The sequence below is a fragment of the Caenorhabditis remanei genome, chromosome IV, assembly GCF_010183535.1.
Source record: "Caenorhabditis remanei strain PX506 chromosome IV, whole genome shotgun sequence".
Lineage (NCBI taxonomy): Eukaryota > Metazoa > Nematoda > Chromadorea > Rhabditida > Rhabditidae > Caenorhabditis > Caenorhabditis remanei.
The window spans coordinates 9,365,024-9,390,245 of NC_071331.1; the positions used below are offsets into that span (position 1 = coordinate 9,365,024).

The following is a 25,222-nucleotide window of genomic DNA, read 5'->3' on the forward strand; positions in this document are numbered from 1 at the left end:
TTCAAAAATGAAGGAACACTGTACTTGATTCACAATGAAAGGTCACGGAAATAACACTTTAGCATAGATTTTTCTATTTTTCTTACAGAAAAATAATTCACGTTCGTCTCGCGAGATTCTCGCAATGTCTAGCAAGAAATTATGCGGGAATGAAAGATAAATGAAACGTGCTGGAATATGCCGTAACTGAACTTTTGCTGAACTGAACTTTGCTGAACTATGCTGAACGAGAATATGCTGAACTTTATGCTGGACAAAACGAGACAGAGCAAAACGAGACGATTGCGAGAATATGCTGGAATCAGCTGGAAGCGTCTCGCGATACGACACTCTAAAAACGCATAAATTGAATTAGAATTTGTAGCGTTAAGATTTCTTATGTTCCTCACCCAATAAACATCAATTTCTCTTAAAAATTAACTTTGCTGTGAAACATGTTTATTGCTGTCTGACTGAAAAGAAATGACTAACTATTGCAGAAACAAAATAAATGAAACAGTTAGATTTTTTGTTCTCCATTGCTGATTTATTTCCAAGCGTGGATAATCTGTTCTGAATTGCTGACATATATGTCAAGCATCAGAAATTTTCCGATTATCACTTTCTACTTTTTAGGACCAACATTAATGAACAATAAAAATCCACAAAAATCACTATCAGAATCGGGGAAGTTTGAACTGGGGAAAAAACGTGTAAGCTAGGAAGTTTTTTTTAAACTGTTTCGGTGATGTTATTTTTTCAAAATTATTTTTTACTAAACTTGAGAGTAACAGTCAAATTGTGTCTAAAATTGTTATAAAAGAAGAAGAAATCATTTGAACTGAAGTGAATTTCCCGCATATTCATTCAAAAAATAGGACTCAAGAAACATGATTTTTTAAGGAATTTAATTTTATAAATTTTCATTTGGTTTTCCAGTTATAAATGTAAGAATATATATATTATTAGTAATTATCGTTAATCCGGTTGACACAGAATTGTGAATTTCTGAATTCACGAACTGATTGAATCGATGCCATCGGAGTGCTCTAATTTTTCAATCTCATGGGCCAGGAACAAGAATATCTCTCTCATATTATACAAAACTACAAACAGAATACGTGAAACAGTTTGATTTTGTTTTGCTCCGAATAATTGATCGATTTCCAAGCGTGGTTAACCTGTTCTGAATTGCTGTTTTACAGCTGAGGTAAAATAAACGTGCATTAAAAAAAAATTATTTCTTTCGAAAGTTTATCCTTTCAAATTCTAAAACTATACAGTATAGTGCAGAGATGTTGGGAAGTGAAAATTTTCTTATCCGGAAGTCGGAAGTCGGAAGTCGGAAGTAAAATTTCTTATCCGGAAGTCGGAAGTCGGAAGTCGGAAGTAAAATTTCTTATCCGGAAGTCGGAAGTCGGAAGTCGGAAGTAAAAAAACACCCGGAAGTCGGAAGTCGGAAGTCGGAAGTCGGAAACTCATACAAATTTTTTCGATTGAAAAAATTAACTTTATTAAAAGAAACCAATTAAAAAAATAAACAAGAAACAAACTATTCTAGATAATGGGTAATAAAAACAAATTAAGAGGAGAAACCAAAGATTTTAATATTTTGGGAACAAAACGTGAGTTGATCAAGTCTCTCGGGGGTCAGATTTGTTCTTCTAGGAGAACAAATTAGTCCGGATAGACTAAAAAGTCTCTCCGACTCTGATGATGTAGCAGGAACGCACAGAAATTCAAGAGCCATTTTTTTCAAATGTGGCAAATTCTCCGCGTTGTTCCAATACGCATATGGGTCTGTTTCTTGGGAAGGTGGATGTTGCAGGTATTCGTCGATTTCCTGTAATATTTACAATCATTAACCCAGTTCAAGCACAATCGCTTACCTTTGCGATACTATCTTTTTCAATAGGATCTGTTGGCTCGGGCGAATTTTCTTTCAAAAAGGATTGATAGAGAGTAAGCGGAGACTCTTCCGTGCAGACAACAACATCACTGCATCCATCCGTGTTTTCTGATGTTGTATTAGTGGCCGTTTTTGACTTTTGGATGATGTAATCCTGGAAAATTCAAGATTAATTGAACTCAAAACTGTTGATTTACCTTATGCGAAAAGGAAAAAAAGGAATCTTTGAACCTTGGGTCCAGAAACGTGCACGTTCTCAAAAAGCTGTCAGAATGAAGATGTTGAGTTCTCAATGCCAATGTACTGTTCAATTTTGCAATACATTCTCTTCTTTCATCAATAGATCTAAAGAAAAAAGAAATTTTCGACATTTAAACGCCAGATACACTTACTCTTCTCGTTTCATTCGATTCAGTTTAAATTCAAGAAGTTTTAACGAAGGAATTACAACAGAAGCTGTGGCTTCAAAACGACTTTGAACAGCTTTCGTAGTTTCAGCTAGTGGCTTTAGAACTTCACATAGTAAATCGATCACATCCCATTCTCTCGAGTCAATTATTGGGAGATTCAGTTTCGGGTTGTCGATTTGAAGTAATGCGATGGCTCTTCTATTTTCCAAAAAGGACGAAAGCATTAAATACAGTGATGACCAACGGACTTCACAGCTTTTTTTCAACATTCTCAAAAGTTCTACTATCTAGCCAATGACCAGTCACGCTCAGAAGACTATGCTTTCCATCAGTCGAATTCCATCCATCACATGTTATTCCAACATAAACCATATTCTTAAGCGCTCCTTTAATATCATTTTCGAGTCGATTTACCAAATTAGGCAATAATGTGTTTGTGAAGTGATAGCGTTTATGGATTCTGTAAAAATTGTTTATGTGGTATTTTTGTTCAAACTCACCTCAATTTAGGGGCTAAAATCTTTAGAAAATTCAGAAATCCAGGTTTTTCAATTGTACGAAGCGGTAAAACGTCATGAGCGATCATTTCCATTAAACTGACTTCAACTTCCGCAGATCGTGAGCCATTTTTCTGCCATTGAGACCAATTATTCAGAACGTCGCCTCCTGATTTACTTGGAGCCATTTTGACTGATACACGAGAAACCGGCAAAAAAGGAATAGTTGATTGAGTTCTAGATTCAGCAATCGACATTTCTCTTTTTTTTTTGACTAGAACATCGTTCTCACGAATCTGAAATTAAAATTAATTTTAACACCAAATTGTTCATAAATTTCTCGTACCTCATTGAACAAATCCATGTGTTCCTTCTCCAAGTGATACTTCAAATTATTAGATCCAGAGTGGGGAGAGAGCTTAATTACTTTATTACACTTCAGACATTTTGCGCATTCCTTTGTCCTTTCAAAGTAATCGTCATACTTTGAGTGCGTTTTTCGACGAAGCGACATTTTCCAATCAATTATAAGTATTAATTGGGCGAAATCTGTAAAAAAAAATGTAAGAATAAGCCAATAAAAAATAAATTAAATAAAAAAAAACAATTGTTAAACAATACGCGCAGTCCGTAATTCCGGAGCATCGTTTGCTTCAAATCGGAGGGAGTTCAAATTTGCAAAATTAAAAAAAAACATATATCCAGAAGTCGGAAGTAAAATTCCTTATCCGGAAGTCGGAAGTCGGAAGTCGGAAGTGAAATTTCTTATCCGGAAGTCGGAAGTCGGAAGTCGGAAGTGAAAAAAAACCCGGAAGTCGGAAGTCGGAAGTCGGAAGTCGGAATTCCCAACAACACTGGTATAGTGTATACTGTACTAAAATTAGTCTGGAGTGTGAAAATTAACTCGCTTTTTTTGATTTCGTACTCGAGTTTGATTAGCGCTTATTCTCAAAAGATTTATATTTTTTATTATGTCATTCGCAGTATATTACTGTCTTTGGAAATAAAAATAACAATAATGAACAATAAAAATCCACAAAAATTCACTTTGAGAATCGAGAAAATATTTGAGGAACGTTGAAAAATTGCTTAGCCGAGTTTGATAAAAAATTATTATCAATGAGAAACGGGGATCAGAAAATGACTATTGACTATAGTCTCATTTTCCAGAAAACGGACAACAAAAATTGTCATCCTCATAAGAATGTCGAATTTTATCCAGGAGCCACAGCAAAACTAACTTCATGAAGTACTTATCATGTTTCATTCAATTTATGAGTAGTATGTAACTTATTAGTAAATTTAAACGAATGTCTTATTAATACATTTTTAACGGGGTCTATCCAATGGTAACGAACGCAATTGTTGCCATCTTGATAAATAAAAGACACGAAACAGATTTCGGTGTGATAAATGTTTTCTTTTGAAAATCTGTTTCACGTGTCTCAGAAATAGTCACTGGGGAAACTTTTTTCAGTGGTCCGTTGAGTTTATTTCTAGCTCTAGCAAAATTATATGATCGGAACTCATGAAGTTAGACTCGACTTTTGTTATATCAACGGATGTCACCATGTCGCAGCAGCGACCAGCGCCCACTGTTTATTGCTCCGACAGTTTGAGTTCCGATTATTTGGGAGGAGGAGGAAGACGGGGAATGGGATGAAGAAGCAGAAGAAGCAGAAGAAGATGAGGATGAGAATGAAGAGACTTTGGATAAAAGTGGTTTCCCAATTTGATCGGCTGACATTGATTCCACTGAAAAGATAGTATTTAAGATTAGCATATAATGAATGGAATAAGTAATTATTTGCTAGACTTCAGGTTAGACTGAAACAGTAAATCGTGCGAAAACGGGGTGACCCCAGCTGGTTTGTACCTCGTTTCAAACGTACTGTTATGAACTGACAGAGATATCAAAATGTAGATATCGCGGATTTCAATGAATTGGGCCATATGACGTATCGTTAATCCGCTTTGCAAGTGCATATTCCCAGTTGTCTCTGTTTCAAAACATTTTCATCTTCTCCATGGAATTATCACTGGCAGTCGCATAACGTTACGATAAGGAATGTGCGGAACGGAAATGGGAAATACCGAAATTTCCGATATCTTTTTGGGAGTTGTTTTCAGATTGAAAATTTCCGATAACTTTTTTTTTCGGAAAAACTTTGGTTCCGAAGTTTCCGGAATATTAAATACTTTCGTGATGATAAAAAAATAATTTGTGCGGAATCGAAAGAAACTGCAAAGCCAACGTGAACGGTGCCAAATCGTTACATCTCTGTCAAAATTTACGGAAATTTTAGTTCTTGCTGCATATTTTATCCGAAATTTTAGGAATTTCCGAAAAAAATTACTAAAAAATTAGTCAGAGCATTTCCGAGTTCCGAAATTTCTAAATTTTTTGTTTCGCACATCCTTGGTTACGATTAGGCTTACTCTTAAATTAATCCTTACTGTTTCACAACACTCACATCGTCTCTTCTGATTTCCTACCCTAATTCTGGGCTCATTTTTTATACACTTCCAACTTATATACCTCCAATAACACTTCCAACACCTGATCCCTTGAATCCATCTCTTCGAACTCTTGTTTGTGTTGGGTTGAACATGAGAATATGAGTGACAACTGATGCATTTGTTCCAGTTATTAGCTTCTTTCCACCGTCAACCGAGGTTTTTTCCTGGAAAATAATTGCAGCCACTAATAAATGTGGGAGAATTGAAGCGGTTTAGCAATGTCTGGAAACAGGAAGAAATCAAGAAACGAATGTAAACTCAAATCCTGACTTGTAAGCCATCAATGGAAGTTCAATAATTGCCAATTCATTACTAGTTATTCTTATGGCAATAAAAATGCAGAACCTGTAACCGGAAAAAAACTTGAACTATTCTTACCTTCCTTAATTTGGGAAGGATCCCGGGTCGAGATGGAGATCACTAAAACAGATATTTTGCGCTGATTTCAAATCTGTATTGTTTTTCTGAACAATTTACAGTAACGAGAAAAAGTGAGGGCAGATTCATACTTTCATGTGTATCTCTGCTGAATCGTGTCCGTTTTGCATAATCTTTTTTTCGACAAATAGCTGAAACATTCAGCAATAAGAAAATAAGTTATTAAAAAAAGTTATAATTTAAAATTTTATCGATTATCGATTTTTCCTGACCGTGATTTGAAAATTCGAAAAAAAAAACTTTTTATTTTTCTCTTGGAGTTATTGAGTTCTTGATGTCAAAATGATAGAACATGTTCAAATAAACAAAAAATTATGTTGAATTCATCGTGCTAGAGCTCCGGAAGTCAAAATAGCGTCCTCGGGAAAACCATCATAACTCATCAAAAAATTATCCAAATTAGCCAAAACATGTACCAAAAAACGTGTTTTGAGTTCTTCTACAAAACCAACATCAAAAAATCAAAATTTTAGAAAAAATCTTTTTTCAAATTTTTTCACTCAATAATTTTTCTCTAAGAAGGTATTCTAAATTATCACTTTCACCCTAAACAAACTGCAATGTTCTCCTAATAAATCAACTATGCTGCGAAACATTGCAGATCCCTGATTAAAAAGAAATGACAAACTTATGTAGAAACAAAATAAATGAAACAGTTTGATTTTTTATTCTCTCAATAAAATATCGTGAATTATAATGTTTTATTCAATTCATGATTAGTATGTAACTTATTATATATATATTTTTCAGATAATAAAAACGAACGCATCTGTTGCCATTGAAATAAATAAAAAACAAGAAACAGATGTTGTTGTGTTGAAGTTTCATTTTTTGAAAATCTATTTCACGTTTCCCAGAAATAGTAACTGGGTGAAATCTTTCCAGTGTCGAGTTGGATTGTTGCGAAAACTGCCATTCCCACAAGTTGAACCCTCCCAAAATGAATGAATGCTGAAACACGCTCTAGATTTGTGTATCAAGTTTTAATTAAAACTCTTCTTTTCATCTCTTTCACTTTAATAAAACGTGTAAAGTAGTCTCTTCTTATTCTTCTTCTTGTTTCAGATTTATATCATACATTTACACACACTTCAGTTAACTTCATTCTTCGTTTCATTTGTAATTCATTAAGTAGTCTACTTTTCAGTCCTGTATTTTCCTTTCGTCCTTTTATTCGTTTATCGTTGCGTCAGTGACACGCTCTGAGATCATTTTGTAATTCACCTTGATAGTTCTTCGGTGAATCTGGCTCAGCCGAGGCCTCGTTTAGACTAGGATAACTCTTTTTGTTCTATTTAGGATAGAGAATATCATACTTGGACGTCCCGGAATAACTGTGTTACTAGGAAAGAGAGAAGAAGAGTTGTCGTATATTTTTATATCTGAATACTTATCAGGATTTCCATTAATCATGATAGAAAAAAGTTTTGAAATTGTTTTATTGAAACATTCGAAATATATTGAACACTTTAAAAAAGGAATTATTTCAGAAACAAAAGTTATACAACACTGAAATACCATTCACACTTTTCACATCGTTGGTTTATTTCCAAACGAGAAAGTGCCCTCTCCCGCGCCCACAGTCTTTCCATTCACAATCACTTTTCTTCCTTTCCAGTCGACATTCGATTTCGATCCATGAACACTTCCAGCCTTCATCTTATCAGATCCTTCCATTCTTTGGTCGTTTCTTTGATTCAAATCAACGAGATCCGAATCATGTTTGTCTCCTTTTTTGATTGTTTGAAGAGTTGCTCCGACAGTTTGAGTTCCGATTATTTTGGAGGAGGAAGAAGACGGGGAATGGGATGAAGAAGCAGAAGAAGATGACGATGAGGATGAAGAGATTCCTTTGGATGAAAGTGGTTTCCCAATTTGATCAGCTGACATTGATTCCACTGAAAGGAGAGTACGATTGGCATGGAATGAACAGAATGAATAATTGCTGGTTGCACTTCAGATAAGACTGAAACAGTAAAACGGGCCAACACGGGGAAACCCCGGCCGGTTCGTAACACGCTTGAAATGCATTGTTATGAGCTGACAGAGACATCAAAATGTAGATTTCTATGACCTATAGTGGGCCAAAAGCGCATCCTTAGTCTTCTTTGACCATTTTCGCGCTTTTTGGCATTTTAGCCAGGACCGGTCAGATCTTGACCTGTTCCGCAATAACATATCGCTATGCGGACCAATTTAAGTCATAAAACTCGTCCAGATATACATTTTGGTATCATTTCCGGTCTTAACATTGTGTTTCATACAAGCTCCGATTTGCAAGTGCATATGATCTTCCCGGTAATTCCTGTTTCAAAACATTATCATTTTCTCCATGAAATTATTTCTGGCAGTCGTATATTTGCAAGTTTTTATAGGCGCGAAACATATTTTCATCATTTTTGATGATCTATTTTCACAAGTTTTAATTAAAAGTTTGCCAATTTCCGAGAGAAAATCATGCAAAAATCTTTACTATTAACAAGCGGCTGTATGTTCGTGTGTCTGTCGCCGATCCTACCGCCCTTCCTACTGAACCGATTTTCTTCAAAGTTGGACCAAAAGATCAGAAATTTTCTCTTAATGATGCCCGTTTTTTTCTTTTTTCAAAATTCTCAAAATTACGACTTCTGGATCAAAAATAATGATTTTCAAGCCAAATTCGAAGAGAGAAAAGGGGGAGGCGGTCGGCAAAGCCCGTGAAACGTCAGCTGCTCGCTTTCCTCTTCACAGAGCGGCGCCTCTTCAGTGGCGCGTGGATAAAAGGGAACGCGCCGGCCGTCCGATCTGGCAAGTTAAGCGACGTTGACTACAGTTAGTTGGTTCGACTCCAGACTCCAAAGAAAAGCGGTAGTGTCGTCCGTTTTCGGATTGATCCACGACATAAAAAGGTATGGGGCGTTTTCTAAAAAGTGAAGACGTGAAGGATTTTTTGATATCATCGGATTCAGAAAAACTAGAGGAATCCAAACGTGTCGTCCGTTTCCGGGTAATTCACTGTAACACCCAGAAGGGTGGTGTTGAGAAGGAGGTTTAGTCGCCGTTAGGCGACGTGAACCGACTGGTAGATCAAAAATGGTGAAAATCTGTTTCGCGCCAGAAAAAACTTGCGTCTCTCTCGCTGATACTCTCTCGTTTGCGGTGGGGCGCAGTTGTAAGAAGGCGTGGGCTGCTAATAACGTTACGATAAGAAATGTGCGGAACGGAAATCGGAAATTCCGAAATTTCAGTTTTTTCGGATCTGTTTTCCGTTGAAAAATTTCCGATTAGCGAGAATTTTTTTTCGGAAAAACTTTGGTTCCGAAATTTCCGGAATTTCAAATATTTTCGTGATGATAAAAAAAATTAGTGCGGAATCGAAAGAAATTTCTGCAAAGCCACCGTGAACGGTGCAAAACGTTCTACCTCTGTCAAAATTTACAGGATTTTTAGTTTTTCTGCATATTTTTGCATTTCGACTATGAGAAACTTGAAAACCCTAGTTTCCCAAATTTCCGCAATTTCCGAAAAGAATAATTCGGAGTACTTCCAAGTTTCGAAAATTCCGGGAAAAAATTGGAAAGGTTCCGATTTCCGAAATTTCAGAAATGTTTTGTTCCTCACATACCTGGTTACAATTAGCCTTCATCTTTAAAAAATCATTGCTGTTTCACAACACTCATATCGTCTCCACTGATTCCCTATTCCACCACCTTCTTTCCCAATGGGTAGTAGGTATGGCTGGGCCAAAAAAAGTGGGCGGGGCTTAAAAAAATGTCCAAAAAAGTTTTTTTGCTTTGCCTCGTGCAACTTTGTTCAAACTTTATATTTTTCAATAATTCTTTTTTAGCTTCTTAGCTAATAACTTTTTCTTGCTTTCTGCCAAATTCCATATTTCTGTGGTGGAAAAGAGCAGAGTTATGCTCAGAAATAGGCGAAAAAAGCGACAAAAAAATGTCCACATTTTGTCCCCTTTTTGAATCATTAATAACTTTTCCGATTCTCGATGAAAACTTTATTTTATTTTTTTAATCGATAGGGAATTTTAGGCCAATTTTTTTATTAAGAACCCCCTTTTTGAGATTCCATACTTCTAAACGAGTTATTATCGATTGAATGAAGGCAACTTTTCATTTTGAGAAAATTTTCGATTTTTTGATTTTTCGATTTTTTTGCTTTACCTCGATTATCTCGAGTTCTACCCGATATTTTTTTATATAACTTGGTAACTAGACGTAAAATTAGACGAGAAATCACTTTTTCATGTCAAATTCATAATTTGAATCACCCCCCGCCCGGTACGGCCGGTGGTCTGAAGAAAGCCAGAAAAAAACGCCTTGCTGTAGTCGGCCTCCACCGGACTTTTTTGGCTGTCCTGAAAAATTTTTGTACTAAAGTTGTTCTGATTTTTTGATATGTTGGTCAAATCGGAATTATCTAATGGAATATGTAAGTTTCAGCCAAAACGGTCCAGTGGGAGCTGAGCTGTGGAGAAAACGTGTTTTTCGCTTATATCGCTTAGCTCTGGAGTGTCTTCAGTCCGGCTAATATGGTTTTATGATATGTGTTAGCCAGGAAAATTATCTGGGGGGAGAAAAAAACAGATTTAACAAATATTGATTTTGACGCGAGTTATAGAGTCCCAAACTTTGGAGAACATTTTTGAAAGGAGACGACTGCTCGAGTCGAAGCAAGCGTGCCTCTTCCCACCACTTAAACGCCATCTGGGTGGCTACACACCAGCGAGTGTGTGGCGCAGTGGTAGTGTTGTGGTGCGTCGTTGGGGAGGTTTTTGGTTCGAGTTTCGGTATGGTCTAATTTTTTTTGTTTTTTAACTCGGCTCAAAATTGTCGTAGAACCTTCATTTTACTACCATTCGAAAGCTAATGAAATTCTGTTTGCTTGGGTCACATAAAATAGAAAAATGCTCATAACTTGCTTCAAAATGGTCGTAGCGATCTGATTCAAAGCTTGCTGAGCACTGCGCAAGGGGCGAAGCCCCTTCTAGCGGAGCCCGCCGGGAGGCGGGGGACGCTAGTCCACCACCTTCTTTCCCAATGGGTAGTAGGTATGGCGGGGGGAAAAAAAGTGGGCGGGGCCTAAAAATGTGTCCAAAAAAGTTTTTTTGCTTTGCCTCGTGCAACTTTGTTCAAACTTTATATTTTTTGATAATTTTTTTTAGCTTTTTAGCTAATTACTTTTTCTTGCTTTTTGCCAAATTCCATATTTCTGGAGTGAAAAAGAGCAGAGTTATGCTCAAAATTCGGCGAAAAAAACGACAAAAAATGTCCGAATTTTTGTCCGCAACTTGAGCCATTAATAACTTTCCGAATTCTCGATGAAATTTTGATTTTATTTTTTTAAAAGATAGCAAATTTTCGGGGCAACCTTTTATTAAGAACCCCCTTTTTGAGATTCTATACTTCTAAACGAGTTATAATCGATTGAAGGGAGGCAACTTTTTATTTTGAGAGATTTTTCGATTTTTTGATTTTTCGATTTTTTTGCTTCACCTCGATTATCTCGAGTTCTATCCGATATTTTTTCATATAACTTGGTGACTAGACGTAAAATTAGACGAGAAATCACTTTTTCACGTCAAATTTCTAATTTGAATCACCCCCCCTCCGGTACGGCCGGTGGACTGCTGAAAAAAAGAAAAAAACGCCTTGCTGTAGTCGGCCTCCACCGGACTATTTTTGCTGTCCTGAAAATTTTTTGTACTAAAGTTGTTCTGATTTTTTGATATGTTGGTCAAATCGGAATTATCTAATGGAATACCAAGTTTCAGCCAAAACGGTCCAGTGGGAGCTGAGCTGTGGAGAAAACGTGTTTTTCGCTTATATCGCTTAGCTCTGGAGTGTATTTTGTCCAGTTAATACGGTTTTGTGATATGTGTTAGCCAAGAAAATTATCTAGGGGGAGAAAAAAACAGATTTGAAAAATATTGATTTTGACCTGAGTTACAGTGTCCCAAACTTTGGAGAACATTTCTGAAAGGAGACGACTGGTCGAGTCGAAGCAAGCGTGTCTCTTCCCACCACTTAAACGCCATCTGGGTGGCTACCCACCAGCGAGTGTGTGGCTCAGTGGTAGTGTTGTTGTGCGTCGCTGGGGAGGTTTTTGGTTCGAGTTTCTGGCTGGTCTAATTTTTTTTATTTGTTCTAACTCGGCTCAAAATTATCGTAGAACCTTCATCTTACTACCATTCGAAAGCTAATGAAATTCTGTTTGCTTGGGTCACATAAAATGGAAAAATGCTCATAACTTGCTTCTAAATGGTCGTAGAACAAAAATTCAAAGCTTGCTGAGCACTGCGCAAGGGGCGCAGCCCCTTCTAGCGGAGCCCGCCGGGAGGCGGGGGACGCTAGTCCCCATTATTCCATTATCTAAAATCCTCCTTTTTCATTAGAATTGGAACTAAAATTGTTTTAGCTCTTGATCGTACTTAACAAGAAAATATTTTTCAGTTTCAAAAATTAATCAAATTCTTACAACTCCAAAGTTCCATGATTCCATAACGAAAAAAATTGCAAAAATTTTGAAATTTGTATTTATATAAAAACAATTTTTCAATCTAATTGGAATATTATGTTTGCATTTGTCTTTGTTTCAAAAAATTCTTATCTTCTCTATGGAATTATCTCTATCAGTCATACTACTACCTCCCTATATTCCAATAATTGCCTCTCCAAATAATCCTTACTGTTTCACAACACTCACATTGTCTCTACTGATTCCCTACCCCCGTTATGACATTGGATATTATCGTTATACCTATCCCCTACTCACAAACCTCCAATAACACTTCCAACACCGCTCCCCTTGAATCCCTCTCTTCGAACTCTTGTTTGTGTTGGGTTGAACATCAGAATATGAGTGACAACTGATGCATTTGTTCCAGTTATTTGCTTCTTTCCCCCGTCAACTAATGACCATCCTTTTGGGAGATTCACGCCGTCAACCGAGGTTTTGCCCTGCTGGAAAAGAATTGTAAACGAATGAAAGTTTAAATATTGAAGCGGTTTAGCAATGTCTGGAAACAGAAAAAATTGACAAAAATGTGATTAACTCTTTTTTCTCTGTCATTTCTCATTAGTCATCAAACATATTACTAGTTTTTTTCATTACAAAAAACATGCCGAATATGTAACAGAAAACATTTCCTGAACTATTCTTACTTTCTCTAAATCTGAATTTTCTGTTCCAACACTACTATAAAAATGTGGCGAAGAGCTAAAACTGATTACTTGTTTTCTATTAGTCCATAAAAATCTAACCTGTGTTTCAGTCTTTCCTCCATTTCTCTTCATTGCTCCCTCGAACCCTTTTGGCAATGGAATCTTGTCACACTCTGGTTGTCCCATTACTCCACAAGTCTGAAATTTTATTGTTTCAGGTTTTCCATTTTACAAGAATGATCATTGCAACTCCACTCTGACCTCGAAAATTTTCTTATTCCCTCACCGTTTCCTTATAAAAAACCGAGGATCCCATTCCCAGACACTGATGTTTCACATTGTCAATCACCACTGACTCTCCCAATTTCATCTCAGTTCCGTCTTTTCGTTTGCATCCTTCGATTGTATAAACTCCGTAATTCTGACATTTGTATCTCAAGTTTCCGATTTCGAAGGATTCATCCGGCTTGTATTTTTTTCCGTTTTTGGAGCATTCCTGAAAAAAAGGCATTGTTTGACAAATAGGTGCATGGATTATTGGTTAGAAAAAATCTAATGGTGTAAATGTTGATAGTGAATCCGAGAATCACTAGAACCCAAATTTTTGAACTGATAGTTCCAGATTCTCAGTTTCAGATCTCTCTTATGACTAGACTTAATTTTAAAATGCGCTATATTCTTCGAACTCGTAAAAAATCATTTCGTGTTCTACGAGAAATCCGTACCTTTGGCAACATATCCAATGCCGACATCACTCCAGCAGAATTATTCAGTTGGAACTCATGAAGTTGTGAAGTCAATGTTTTTGTTGTGTCCAGTGAAACAGCTGTATGTGCCACCAGGGCAGCCACGAGAAGATGGAGAATCATATCCGAAAAATGATAATTGATATAGCAAAGATGTTCGAAAGATTAGCTGAAATTCAGTATGAGAAACGGGGAACGATAAATTTAGAATACCGTTCAAAAACGTTTTTGTTATAAGTGAGTTTTGGGGAAAAAGCGATACCACCGGGCAATAAATCTAGAAGGTTCATGTTTCAAAAAGTTTATAATTATCCAACTTTGAATTGTAAAAATAGTACCAAGCGTATTCAACGTAAATTTAAAAACGAAAACTAAACTTCCCCAAGTTCCAAGCGGTTAGTTATACCCTCTCCCGGGGTGTGGTTATTGACACTGACCCCCTCCTTACCATCACTAAAATAACTCGTTTATATTGTTTTGACTCTCCCTCTCTCCTTCTCATTGACCACACCTGTCCCCCCTCATTAATCATGTTTTCAACCTTGAGAAATAGTTAACAACACTGTGGTGGTCTCCTGTCACAGCAGGCGGTAAAAAATGATTGAAATTTCGCTTTTTCAAACTTGGAAATTTGAACAAGAAGAAAAAAGATAGTACCCAAATACCCAATTGTAACGTACTGTTGTGAAATTTACTGAAAATAAAATAAGTGAGAAACAGTTACTATCAAAATAATAATATCAGAATAAAAATCCTGCTTATTTCGAGATTTTCCGTTTCGAGCAGGTAGTAAAAAATATCAATCCGCGAGAGTAACAGTGGGATAAAACCGTTAAAACTGTATTTCAAGAATATGATCATCCCGGTATTTTCTCTTGATTCTAATTAAAATCTTCGTGATAAATAACCTTCAGTATAAAATTTCTGTAACTGATTTCCTGTAAACTACAACGACATGCCGTTATAATACAGTTTAAACGGTATGTGCATCTGTTCAGATAAAACTGGAAGTAGCTAGTATTTTTCAGTATATGGAGAGAAGATACGAGTTTTGTTTCAGTTAATAGACATTTTCTATAATATTTGGAATGGAATTCAATAAAGACGATATCTCCCACACAAAATGCAGAGAGAAAAATTATTGGAACCGGTCCATGTCAGAACAATTAGCTGTTCTCCTTGAAGTTTCGGTTTCAAAAATGTCTTGAAACCGATCAAATTGTTCTTAAAATGATAAATCGATGGAACGAAAATAAAAATTTGACCAATTTTTCCTAGTTTCGAGTTTCTGTTTCAAATTTTTGTTTAGATTTTCAACTTTTTTTACTGTTCGATATTGATGGAGAAACTATCGTGATAAATAATTCAAAATTGTTTTGTTTAAATATAAATCATGTCAGAATTTTGAGAAAAAAAAATTTATCAAGGAGCAAGACCTCTCATGATAGCCCCACATATTTTTGTTTCACATATGATGTGGATTCGAAAACTCAAATAAGAGTCAATGGTGAAAGCTTTATAGTACCATACCACTTTAAGAACAATGTTTCAGTATGTAAAAACTTGGCAATGTTAAACGGATTTATTGATTGCTGATGTCATTGTCAATAAATGAAAATTATCACTAGTATCCTGAACATATATGGAACTCTATATTTAATTTTTTCGGAAAAAACAATTTCACCTATTTTTTCAGTAATATTCGAAACGTTTCAAGTTTTTTTTTGAACAGGTTGTTTCGCTCATTTCAAGTTTTCAACAGAAAAGGCTTTCAAAAATTATAAATTTTTCAGTTTCTCTTTAATAACTTCTTACGTTATTTTCAAGAGTTTCTAATATGTTTGTTAGATTACCATTTCATCTGTTCGTTGAATCTCGTTAGTTACCTTGTCCTCTGGCCGCTTTCTATTTTGAGAGTGAATCAGAACTATAAATTTAAAGTTAAAAAACAAGTTATTAATAAACTTTGTCAAACTTCAATGACGACACAGGGATAAGGTTGTTTTGACATTGATTTCACTATGAACTTTCAATTATAAACTTCAAAGTTCATTGTACACTGTTGTGTCACTTTTTATTTTGACATGATTGAAAAAGTGAACGTGTTTATTTTCAAAGGGATAGCAGATGATAGTTTGGAAATCAGCGCGGTGATGCAAAACTTGCGGAGAAATCAAAGAGGTCTGAAGGTTTAAATAAATAAAATACTATTTACATTAGTTTACACATTCCAATGTCTTGCGCACTAACCACTACCTCACTTTCACAGTGAAATAGTATATTTGAAACAGAAAAACATAATTTCCATTTGCAAATTGGCACCATGATGATTTTCGATCATTTCTCAAGCTGTATAATTGAAGAGTTAATTACGCCAGCTTTAACAACATTGATTGAAACAGTTAACTTTACTGTTTCGGGCAGTGCTCAAATATTGAAGTGAGCAGAATTCACTCGATTGCTTTCAATTCCTATTTCGTTCATTCACTGCTTGAATAGAAATAAGTTTTTAAGTTATCTATTGGTCATACATAAGTACGGATTACATCTCGCCAACATTTTGGTAGCTGGACGATTCCGGCCGCATAGTACTCTGGCGGCTGCGAGCAGAAGAAGTAATCAAGAAGTGATATTTTCCAGATATTTTCTCTGCGTAAAAAAGAAATTTTGAACAGTTAACGATTCAAAACATTTTTTAAACTGGAATCAACATCAATGCACGCCCGATACTTCGCTACATCTAGACATGAAACGTCCTGCCATTCCAGTGAAGCAACTTTTGAGAACCGGGCCGGCGGACCGGGCAGAGCGTGGAAAGTCTGCAGTTATTCAAGGAATCACAGTGTAAAAACAATTCTACGCGAACCATCCCCTGCAAAATAATGTTACATATTTCCAGTTTCAGTGCCAGAAATCTTCAAAATTTGACACGCATTTCTGAATTAAAAATATTTCCACAAGATGTTACTGTTTCTTTTTAAAAAATTGTTAAATTAAATGACTAGACACCAATTTCCATACGTGACAATGCTTTTTATAAAGTTCTGAAACGGGAAATTTTTCGTTTAAAAAAAGAAATGTGAACTTGTTCGTATAAGTTTCGATCAAGTGATAAGTCAGCATAGTTGAATAATCAGCCAAACAAAAAGAGGACTCGATGATTTAACAAATTTTTCGATGATCTTACATATTGTTTCTCATACGTAACGTTTTATTTTATGAAGATCTGAAACAGAAAAATAACAATAATTTCCGTTGAATGGGAAGATGGTCATTTATAGAGTTTTAATCAAATTCTTGAAATCGCAATTGTGACTAAACTATTCGAAAGACAATAATACCTCCTGAAGAACGAAATATGGAAGTTTTTGAAGCAAAACTATTTGAATCTTGACATACTGATTCACCGTTTCAGCTCTAGCAGTTTAAACAAAAATCTCTTATTTTTCGGTTACGTTGGATCCATATCCATAATCTTCAGAGACTAAAAATGATGTAATTAGAAATTATTTGCTTCTGCTTTTTGGAGAATACAAACACACTAGTAGTAATTGATAGTCAATTGGTAAAAATTTCAGATGTTTCAGAATATATTTAAATTACAGATGTGTAGCGACAATGTTAATTGTTCGTTGATGTCTAAAGAAATTACTGTTTTACCGATATCATGTAAATCTTTTGAATAAGTAATAATGCAGTTTTGATGAAATGGGCTATATTGAATGAAATGGCAAAAAGAGGGCTGTTTGAACTGTATTGTCTGTCAGGATTGATAGTATATTATAATTTTTCAACTCTGGTAAAGTTCACGAATCTCTGAAACAGAGAAGCAATAAAAAGTTCATAAAACTATTCGTATGAGCTCTCTGGAAAATCTATCATAATCTAGCAATACATCCCAGAATTTAATCCACTTCAAAACAGATTGAAACAATACAATTTTTTATTCAAAATAGTTTTTTTCAAAAAATATGAAATTGCTCTCAAAACGAAGGAGACGTTTCCTTCTCTGACTGAAAATCGTTTTCTTTTGGAATAGACCAATTATTATCAAGGATTTTATTGAGAAATGTTTTGAAATAGACCAATTTGAGACATTTCTCATAATTTTAAGTTTCTGTTTCAAATTCTCGTTTTGATCTCCAGCTGCTTACTGTTCGATCGGTATAAACTTATCTCTGAGCAAGACTCGAAACCCAGTAATGAGTCCTTAAAATTTCAAAAGTGTATAGTTTTTCGAATAGTTTCGATTTTGAATCTTATTGTCGTACCAGTGAATGGTTCATTTTTCAATACTTATTTGACTTTTTGTTTTACTTCCTTTTTTGTTTTACATTTATATAGCTTCAAGAGTTTTTTTTTCAAACTTCTGATTCTAAATTTCAACTTTCTGAACAGCGATATATGTCCCCTCATAATTGTTCCTCATAATTTGACATGTTTCACATAAAATGTGAAAGCAAAAACTTATATTTAAGTCAATGGTTGAAGCTATAACGTACGATACCACTTTAAAAACATGTTTCAGTATGTGAGTTTTTGCAGGTAATGTTGAAAATGATTGGTTTATTTGTTTATGTCGCTGTAAATGAATTATAATGATCACTAGTATCTACAACACATTTCCATCTTTATATTTAATTTTTCGAAAATAAATTATTCAGGTATTGCAGCAAATTTCTGGTGTGTACTGACAATGTTAATTGTGCGTTGTTGCCTACAGAAAGTACTGCTTCACTAATATCATATGCATTTTTTGAACGAGCAATATCACATTCTCTTCTGATCCGATTACACATCATAATTTTTCAACTCTGGTAAAGTTCACAAATCTCTGAAACAGAGAATCAATAAAAAATTCATAAAACCCAATACTATTCGTATGACCTCTCTGTTTCAAGAATAATCTTTCATAATTTAGCAAAACAACCCAGAATTTAATCCACTTCAAAACACATTGAAACAATAAAAGATGTCATTGAAAATAGTTTTTCAAAAAAAGACGAAGCACATTGTTATAACCTTAAATAGTATCTGTGATAGTAATTCCCAAAACCCCGAATTCAGATTCCCTGTGCTCCGAAAGTGTCGATTCCAAGAACCGTCTCATTGCTTCTTTGCATTTCCTCGTCAGCCTCCATTGTCTTGTTGAATTGATCCATCATTTTCATGTCTTCTTCGGTCAGCTGCAAACGTATTTTGACTAGATATCGGAAAATAAACAAGTGATAATGGAAATAATATTATTAAAACTAGATAGTGAAACAGGGAGTCTAGCTGTTTTAAAACTTTCAGAAAATCTGAAGCGGGGATTTCATTATTAGTAGCACTCCTATTAATAAACCATTCGAAAAATACCGTAATCCTTCCACTCACATTATCAGTGGAATTACTTGGAATCGGAGCAATTTCAGCTCTCTTCTGAACATATTCCTTTTTATCCGACTCCAATCCTTCATCGAATTTCTCCAAATTTGTCTTCCCAGCTGGCTCTGGGACCTTCTCCAAAGTGCCTACTTATGCAGATTTATTGGAATTTTCGTTTTCTGCCGTGTCCGTGTCTTTCACTTCAGTCGAGTTCTGGAATTAAGTTACAGTTTCGGGATGGTTTTAACATCGTTCCTTTTTTTGAATACTGGTTGTTGTGGTTTTAATACAGTTATTCTGTCTAGCAGTGAATCAGAAAATCCCGAAAATAAGGAAAACTGTATACACGGTGCATGGTGACACGTACCTATGAAAGAACGCTCTAATGAGAATCTAAGACTAAAATTGTCACACCTCCAAAATGCCATGATTCCATTTCTGATTCGAATGCTCAATTCTGGTTTTTCAAAAAATTAAATTATTAATTTTATCATTAGAATGTAATGAAAAAATATCAGTTTCAAGAAGCTGTTATCATTTAAATTAAGTACGCGATAACGATAGCCCTTTCTTTTTACTTATTGCGAGTGAATTTGATCTTCCCTGTTGTTCCTGTTTCAAAACGTTTTCATCTTCTTCATGGAATTATCTCTATTAGTCATACTACTACTCCCCAATAGCACGGTTGCATTCATTTTATGAAAATTCTTACTGTTTCACAACACTCTCATCGTCTTTACTTATTCCCTACCCCCAATTCTGACATAGCAGTTTACTTCCACTTCTCATATCAATCCTCGCAAATTTCCAGTCACAAACCTTTTCCAACACCTTTCCCATTGAATCCATCTCTTCGAACTCTTGTCTGTGTTGGGTTGAACATGAGAATATGAGTGACAACTGATGCATTTGTTCCAGTTATCTGCTTCTTTCCACCGTCAACCAATGACCATCCTTTTGGAAGATTCACTCCGTCAACCGAGGTTTCACCCTGGAAAAATTGTAAACGAATGAAGGTTTAAATATTGAAGCGGTTTAGCAATGTCTGGAAACAGAAAAAAATTGACAAAAATGTGATTAACTCTTTTTTCTCAGCCATTTCTCATTTGTCATCTAACATAATACTAGTTTTTTTCATTACAAAAACATGCAGAGCATTTAACCGAAAACCTTTCCTGAACTATTCTCACTTTCTCTAAATCTAAATGCCCTGTTCCAACACTACGATGAAAAAATGTAGCTAACAAGGGAATTGACTTTCCGTACCCGTTCAGAATTTTCTATAAACTTGCACACTGATAGTTTCGAGTCTGCTCTGAACAATGATGATAGTCAAAAAGTGCAAAACTCCGGAAAAAGTGGATTTTTTGCTCCGAAAGTTTGCTCATTTTTCATCATAAAAAACGCGAGTGCCACTTTGGGAGGACTATCGGGTTTGTGAAGGCAAAAAGTTGACTCTCCGATTTGCCTCGACAGTGACCCGAGAAGACGGGCTTTTTTATTTTAAAATCGTAATCTACATAAAATTTGGTGTCAGACACATAATGTCCCTACCCGTATCTCTAGACCCAAGAACGGTTTTTTGGGGAAGTATGAGAAAAAATGCGATTTTAATTTTCGAGCTCTCCCGGAAAATTATTTCTAATGCTCTGAAACTATGGTTTTTTTTCAATTTTTTATTCAATCATGTCATTTTACTTCAGTTCCGATACAATTTTCGATCATGCCACAAAAAATATTTGAAAAAATTGAATTTTTTGATTTTTTGAAGTTTTTTCCAGAATTGAATTATTCGAGCTGGAATATTAAGGATAACATTATAAAATTAGATGAATATGACTGGAACATAGTGCTCTGAACAATGATGATAGTCAAAAAGTGCAAAACTCCGGAAAAAGTGGATTTTTTGCTCCGAAAGTTTGCTCATTTTTCATCATAGAAAACGCGAGTGCCACTTTGGGAGGACTATCGGGTTTGTGAAGGCAACTAGCTGCCCTCTCGGTCAGCGGTTGGATGGCCACGTGGCAGAGTGGGGGACTGGTGGGAGGAAGGTCTGGGGATCGACCCCTTCACCTTTCCGTTTTGAACTATTTTCTACATTATCTGAACATTTGCAACAAACTTTTTTTTTTGAGAAAATTTTGTGTTCTCATGATCATTCATTCATCTCCTCATGGGCTACCCGCTCATTTTTGAAAGCTTGTCAACCAAATTTTCTCATCTACTTTCGAATCAGATATTCATTTAGAATGAATAAGGCCCTGTACAGCAAGAATCCGGCACGCCTACTGAAAAACCATGATTCATTAAAGAATTGGCAAAGAGGAGTGTCCACCGAATGATCATGAGAACACAAAATTTTCTCAAAAAAAAAGTTTGTTGCAAATGTTCAGATAATGTAGAAAATAGTTCAAAACGGAATAAAAACATCATAGAATAGGTCCAAAAAGCTGTAATTAACTTTCCACAGTCGGTTTTCAAAAAGCAAAAAAAAAAAAAAAAAGGTGAAGGGGTCGATCCCCAGACCTTCCTCCCACCAGTCGCCCACTCTGCCACGTGGCCATTCAACAGCTGACCGAGATGGCAGCTACAGTGCGCGTCATAAGTTTATGCCACCCCCCAAATCTGAGGTTTCAGTGAAAACAAAATGCTTTCAAGAAAAACAGTTTATACCATTAAATTCAGCGCCTAAAAAAACCTAGGTGACCAAATTTTCAGACACCTACCTCCAATAATACGGCCTCATCACCAAAAAATCACTTTTTAGGCCGCGTCAAAAGTTTATGCCACCTCCGAAAAAACGAGTGAACCTCGAATTTTTTTCGCTGCTTTTCAACTTTTATCAGTTTTTTTGTTATTTTTCGTTGTTTCATGATGATTTTGGATAGAATAGTCTGCTTCTAAAATATTCAGAGCGATTTCCCAGTTGATATTGTTATGGTTTTTGAACTTTTTTGACTTTGTAGTGAACATTTTGAAAAATTCAAAGAAGGTCCATCAGAAACTTATTTTCAGACAATGGAATCAACAGATATCGTTCATAAATGTTTGAAAAAGAAAGAAAAATGGTTCCTGGCTGGCTCTCCGAAGATTAGGATTGCTTGGAACACATGCTTCCTCTGACTGTCATTGAGGCTTTGACGATAGTTTGGCTGAATCACATTCTACTTGTCCAGAATCGCATTTTCCCGATGAGCAGCAGACGAAAATGCTCAATCTTGACAGTAAACAACGCTTTCAAGAAGTTTCCGAACATTTCTAACGAAATTCAGATCCGGCGAACGCTCAGAACAGCGGAAGAACTTGATAATATTGGTCAAAAAGAAGATCACCGTTCCTTGATGTGTGTGACCTGCAAGATGATCTCGAGTGACCATCAAACAACATTTCATGTAGGAATTATCATATTTCTTGTCAGAAGGTCTAGAGAATTGCCAACAGGGCAACCAGACTAGATCCAGCATGATGATCTTCTTTTTGACCAATATTATAAAGTTCTTCCGCTATTCTGAGAGTTCACCGGATCTGAATTTCGTTAGAAATGTTTGGAAACATCTTGAAAGCGTTGTTTACTGTCAAAATTGAGCGTTTTCGTCTGTTGCTCAACAGGAAAATGCAATTCTGGACAAGTAGAATGTCATTCAGCCAAACTACCGTCAAAGCCTCAATGACAGTCTGAGGAAGCATGTGTCCCAAGCAATACTAATCTACGGAGAACCAGTCAGGAACCGTTTTTCTTTCTTTTTTCCAACAATAATGAACAGTATCCGTTGATTCCATTGTCTGAAAGTAAATTTCTGATGGACTTTCTTTGAATTTTTCAAGATTTTCACTAAAAAGTCAAAAAAGTTCAAAAACCATGACAATATCAACTGTGAAATTGCCCAAAATATTTTAGAAGCAGACGATTCTATCAAAAAACATTATAAAACAACGAAAAATAACAAAAAAACTGATAAAAGTTGAAAAGCCGCGAAAAAAATTCGAGGTTCACTCGTTTTTTCGGAGGTGGCATAAACTTTTGACGCGGCCTAAAAAGTGATTTTTTGGTGATGAGGCCGTATTATTGGAGGTAGGTGTCTGAAAATTTGGTCACCTAGGTTTTTTTAGGCGCTGAATTTAATGGTATAAACTGTTTTTCTTGAAAGCATTTTGTTTTCACTGAAACCTCAGATTTGGGGGGTGGCATAAACTTATGACGCGCACTGTAGCTGCCTTCACAAACCCGATAGTCCTCCCAAAGTGGCACTCGCGTTTTCTATGATGAAAAATGAGCAAACTCTCGGAGCAAAAAAATCCACTTTTTCCGGAGTTTTGCACTTTTTGACTATCATCATTGTTCAGAGCAGACTCGAAACTATCAGTGTGCAAGTTTATAGAAAATTCTGAACGGGTACGGAAAGTCAATTCCCTTGTAAGAGCTGAAACTGATGGCAATCTTGGTTCGTAACCGTAAACTATCTAACCTGTGTTTCAGTCTTTCCTCCATTTCTCTTCATCGCCTCCTCGAACCCTTTCGGCAATGGAATCTTGTCACATTCTGGTTGTCCCATTACTCCACAAGTCTGAAAATTGATTGTTTCAAGGTGTCCTTATTTACTCCATTTATGTCTCGATAATATTCAAGCTATGAAACTCACCGTTTCCTTATAAAAAACCGAGGACCCCATTCCTAGACACTGATGTTTCACATTGTCAATCACCACAGACTCTCCCAATTTCATCTCAGTTCCGTCTTTTCGTTTGCATCCTTCAATTGTATAAACTCCGTAATTCTGACATTTGTATCTCAAGTTTCCGATTTCGAAGGATTCATCCGGTTTGTATTTTCTTGGAGCATTCCTGGAAAAAATCATATTAGCAGGCCATCCCCTCTTACAACTGCGCCCTACCGCAAACGAGAAAATATCGGCACGAAAAAAAACTCTGCGTCTCTGACCGATACTCTCTCGTTTGCGTTGGGGCGCAGTTGTAATCAAAATGCTTGAAAATAGTCGATTGGATTATTGGTTTGAAAAAATCTAATGGTGTAAATGTTGATAGTGAATCCGAGAATTATAAAAAACCTCAGTTTCAGATCTATCTTATGACCAGATTAAATTTTACTAATCAATCTTTGGGTAGTTTACTTCTGATTCTACAAAAAAACCTTTGGCATCATATCCAATGCCGACATCACTCCACCAGAGTTATTCAGTTGGAACTCATGCAGTTGTGAGGTCAATGTTTTTGTGGTGTCCGGGGAAACATCGGAATGTGCCACCAGGGCAACCACAAGAAGATAGAGAATCATATCTGAAATGGAATATACAAGACCAATGATGTTCGAAAATTGTTTAGCTGAAGTTAACTATAAGAAACGGGGAAAAGTGGAAAAAAGATAGTGGATATCACAGGCCAATAAATCTAGAAGCTTCTCAAATTTAATTTAATCTCCTGTTTCAAAAAGTTGATAACTATCTGATTTTCGAATAGAAAAATAGTACCAGTCTTGTTTCATTACAAAAAATTTAAAAAAAATGAAAACTAAACTTCCCCCAAGTTTCAAGCGGTTAGTTATACCCTCTGCCGGGGTGTGGTTATTGACACTGACCCCCTCCTTACCATCACTAAAATAACTCGTTTATATTGTCTTGACTCTCTCTCTCCTTCTCATTGACCACACCTGTCCCCCCTCATTAATCATGTTTTCAACCTTGAGAAATAGTTAACAACACTGTGCTGGTCTCCTGTCACAGCAGGCGGTAAAAAATGATCGAAATTTCGCTTTTTGAAACTTGGAAATTTGAACAAGAAGAAGGAAAAGAAAAGAAAGATTGTGATTTGGTTTATGAGAAAAACATACCGTTGTAAAACTTACTGAAAATAAAAATGAAAACAGTGAGAAACAGTACAATCAAAACAATTATTTCAGAATAAAAATCCTGCTTATTTCCACATTTTCCGTTTCGAGCAGGTTGTAAAAATATCTGTCTGCGAGAAGATATCGCACATAAATCCGTAAAACCTGTATTATAACGGCACCCCGCTCTATGCTCAGAATTCTTGCCTATGGTCATCCTGGTATTTTATCTTGATTCTGGTTGGAATCAGCGTGACAACCTCTAGTGTAAAACTTCCCGAAATAGTTTTTCCTGTTTTGTTTAACTTTTATGCATTTTTGAAACCTCAACATTTCTCTAAAAGGCAGTTGAAAAAT

The 25,222-nt window shown here is 35.8% G+C and overlaps 5 protein-coding genes across 5 annotated transcripts; all 5 read right to left on the reverse strand.

Moving 5' to 3' along the window:
• Nucleotides 1–1,561: 1,561 nt before the first annotated feature.
• Nucleotides 1,562–3,309, reverse strand: GCK72_013045 (uncharacterized protein; the record flags this gene model as incomplete). Its single annotated transcript, XM_053729600.1, has 6 exons — nt 1,562–1,822; nt 1,869–2,042; nt 2,086–2,233; nt 2,281–2,496; nt 2,799–3,091; nt 3,142–3,309. 6 exons carry the CDS (start codon nt 3,307–3,309, stop codon nt 1,562–1,564), a joined length of 1,260 nt encoding a protein of 419 aa, XP_053584372.1.
• A 1,041-nt stretch (nt 3,310–4,350) lies between these two features.
• Nucleotides 4,351–5,407, reverse strand: GCK72_013046 (uncharacterized protein; the record flags this gene model as incomplete). The annotated part of the gene is made up of 2 exons (XM_053729601.1): nt 4,351–4,550; nt 5,335–5,407. 2 exons carry the CDS (start codon nt 5,405–5,407, stop codon nt 4,351–4,353), a joined length of 273 nt encoding a protein of 90 aa, XP_053584373.1.
• A 1,876-nt stretch (nt 5,408–7,283) lies between these two features.
• Nucleotides 7,284–7,643, reverse strand: GCK72_013047 (uncharacterized protein; the record flags this gene model as incomplete). The annotated part of the gene is made up of 1 exon (XM_053729602.1): nt 7,284–7,643. One exon carries the CDS (start codon nt 7,641–7,643, stop codon nt 7,284–7,286), a length of 360 nt encoding a protein of 119 aa, XP_053584374.1.
• A 4,874-nt stretch (nt 7,644–12,517) lies between these two features.
• On the reverse strand, nt 12,518–13,779 carry GCK72_013048 (uncharacterized protein; the record flags this gene model as incomplete). Its single annotated transcript, XM_053729603.1, has 4 exons — nt 12,518–12,709; nt 13,010–13,108; nt 13,197–13,406; nt 13,636–13,779. The coding sequence occupies 4 exons, from the start codon at nt 13,777–13,779 to the stop codon at nt 12,518–12,520; spliced, it is 645 nt and encodes a 214-aa protein (XP_053584375.1).
• A 4,940-nt stretch (nt 13,780–18,719) lies between these two features.
• GCK72_013049 (uncharacterized protein) lies at nt 18,720–24,316 on the reverse strand (the record flags this gene model as incomplete). Its single annotated transcript, XM_053729604.1, has 6 exons — nt 18,720–18,842; nt 19,033–19,169; nt 19,843–20,014; nt 23,490–23,588; nt 23,664–23,865; nt 24,165–24,316. The coding sequence occupies 6 exons, from the start codon at nt 24,314–24,316 to the stop codon at nt 18,720–18,722; spliced, it is 885 nt and encodes a 294-aa protein (XP_053584376.1).
• Between the last annotated feature and the right edge of the window lie 906 nt (nt 24,317–25,222).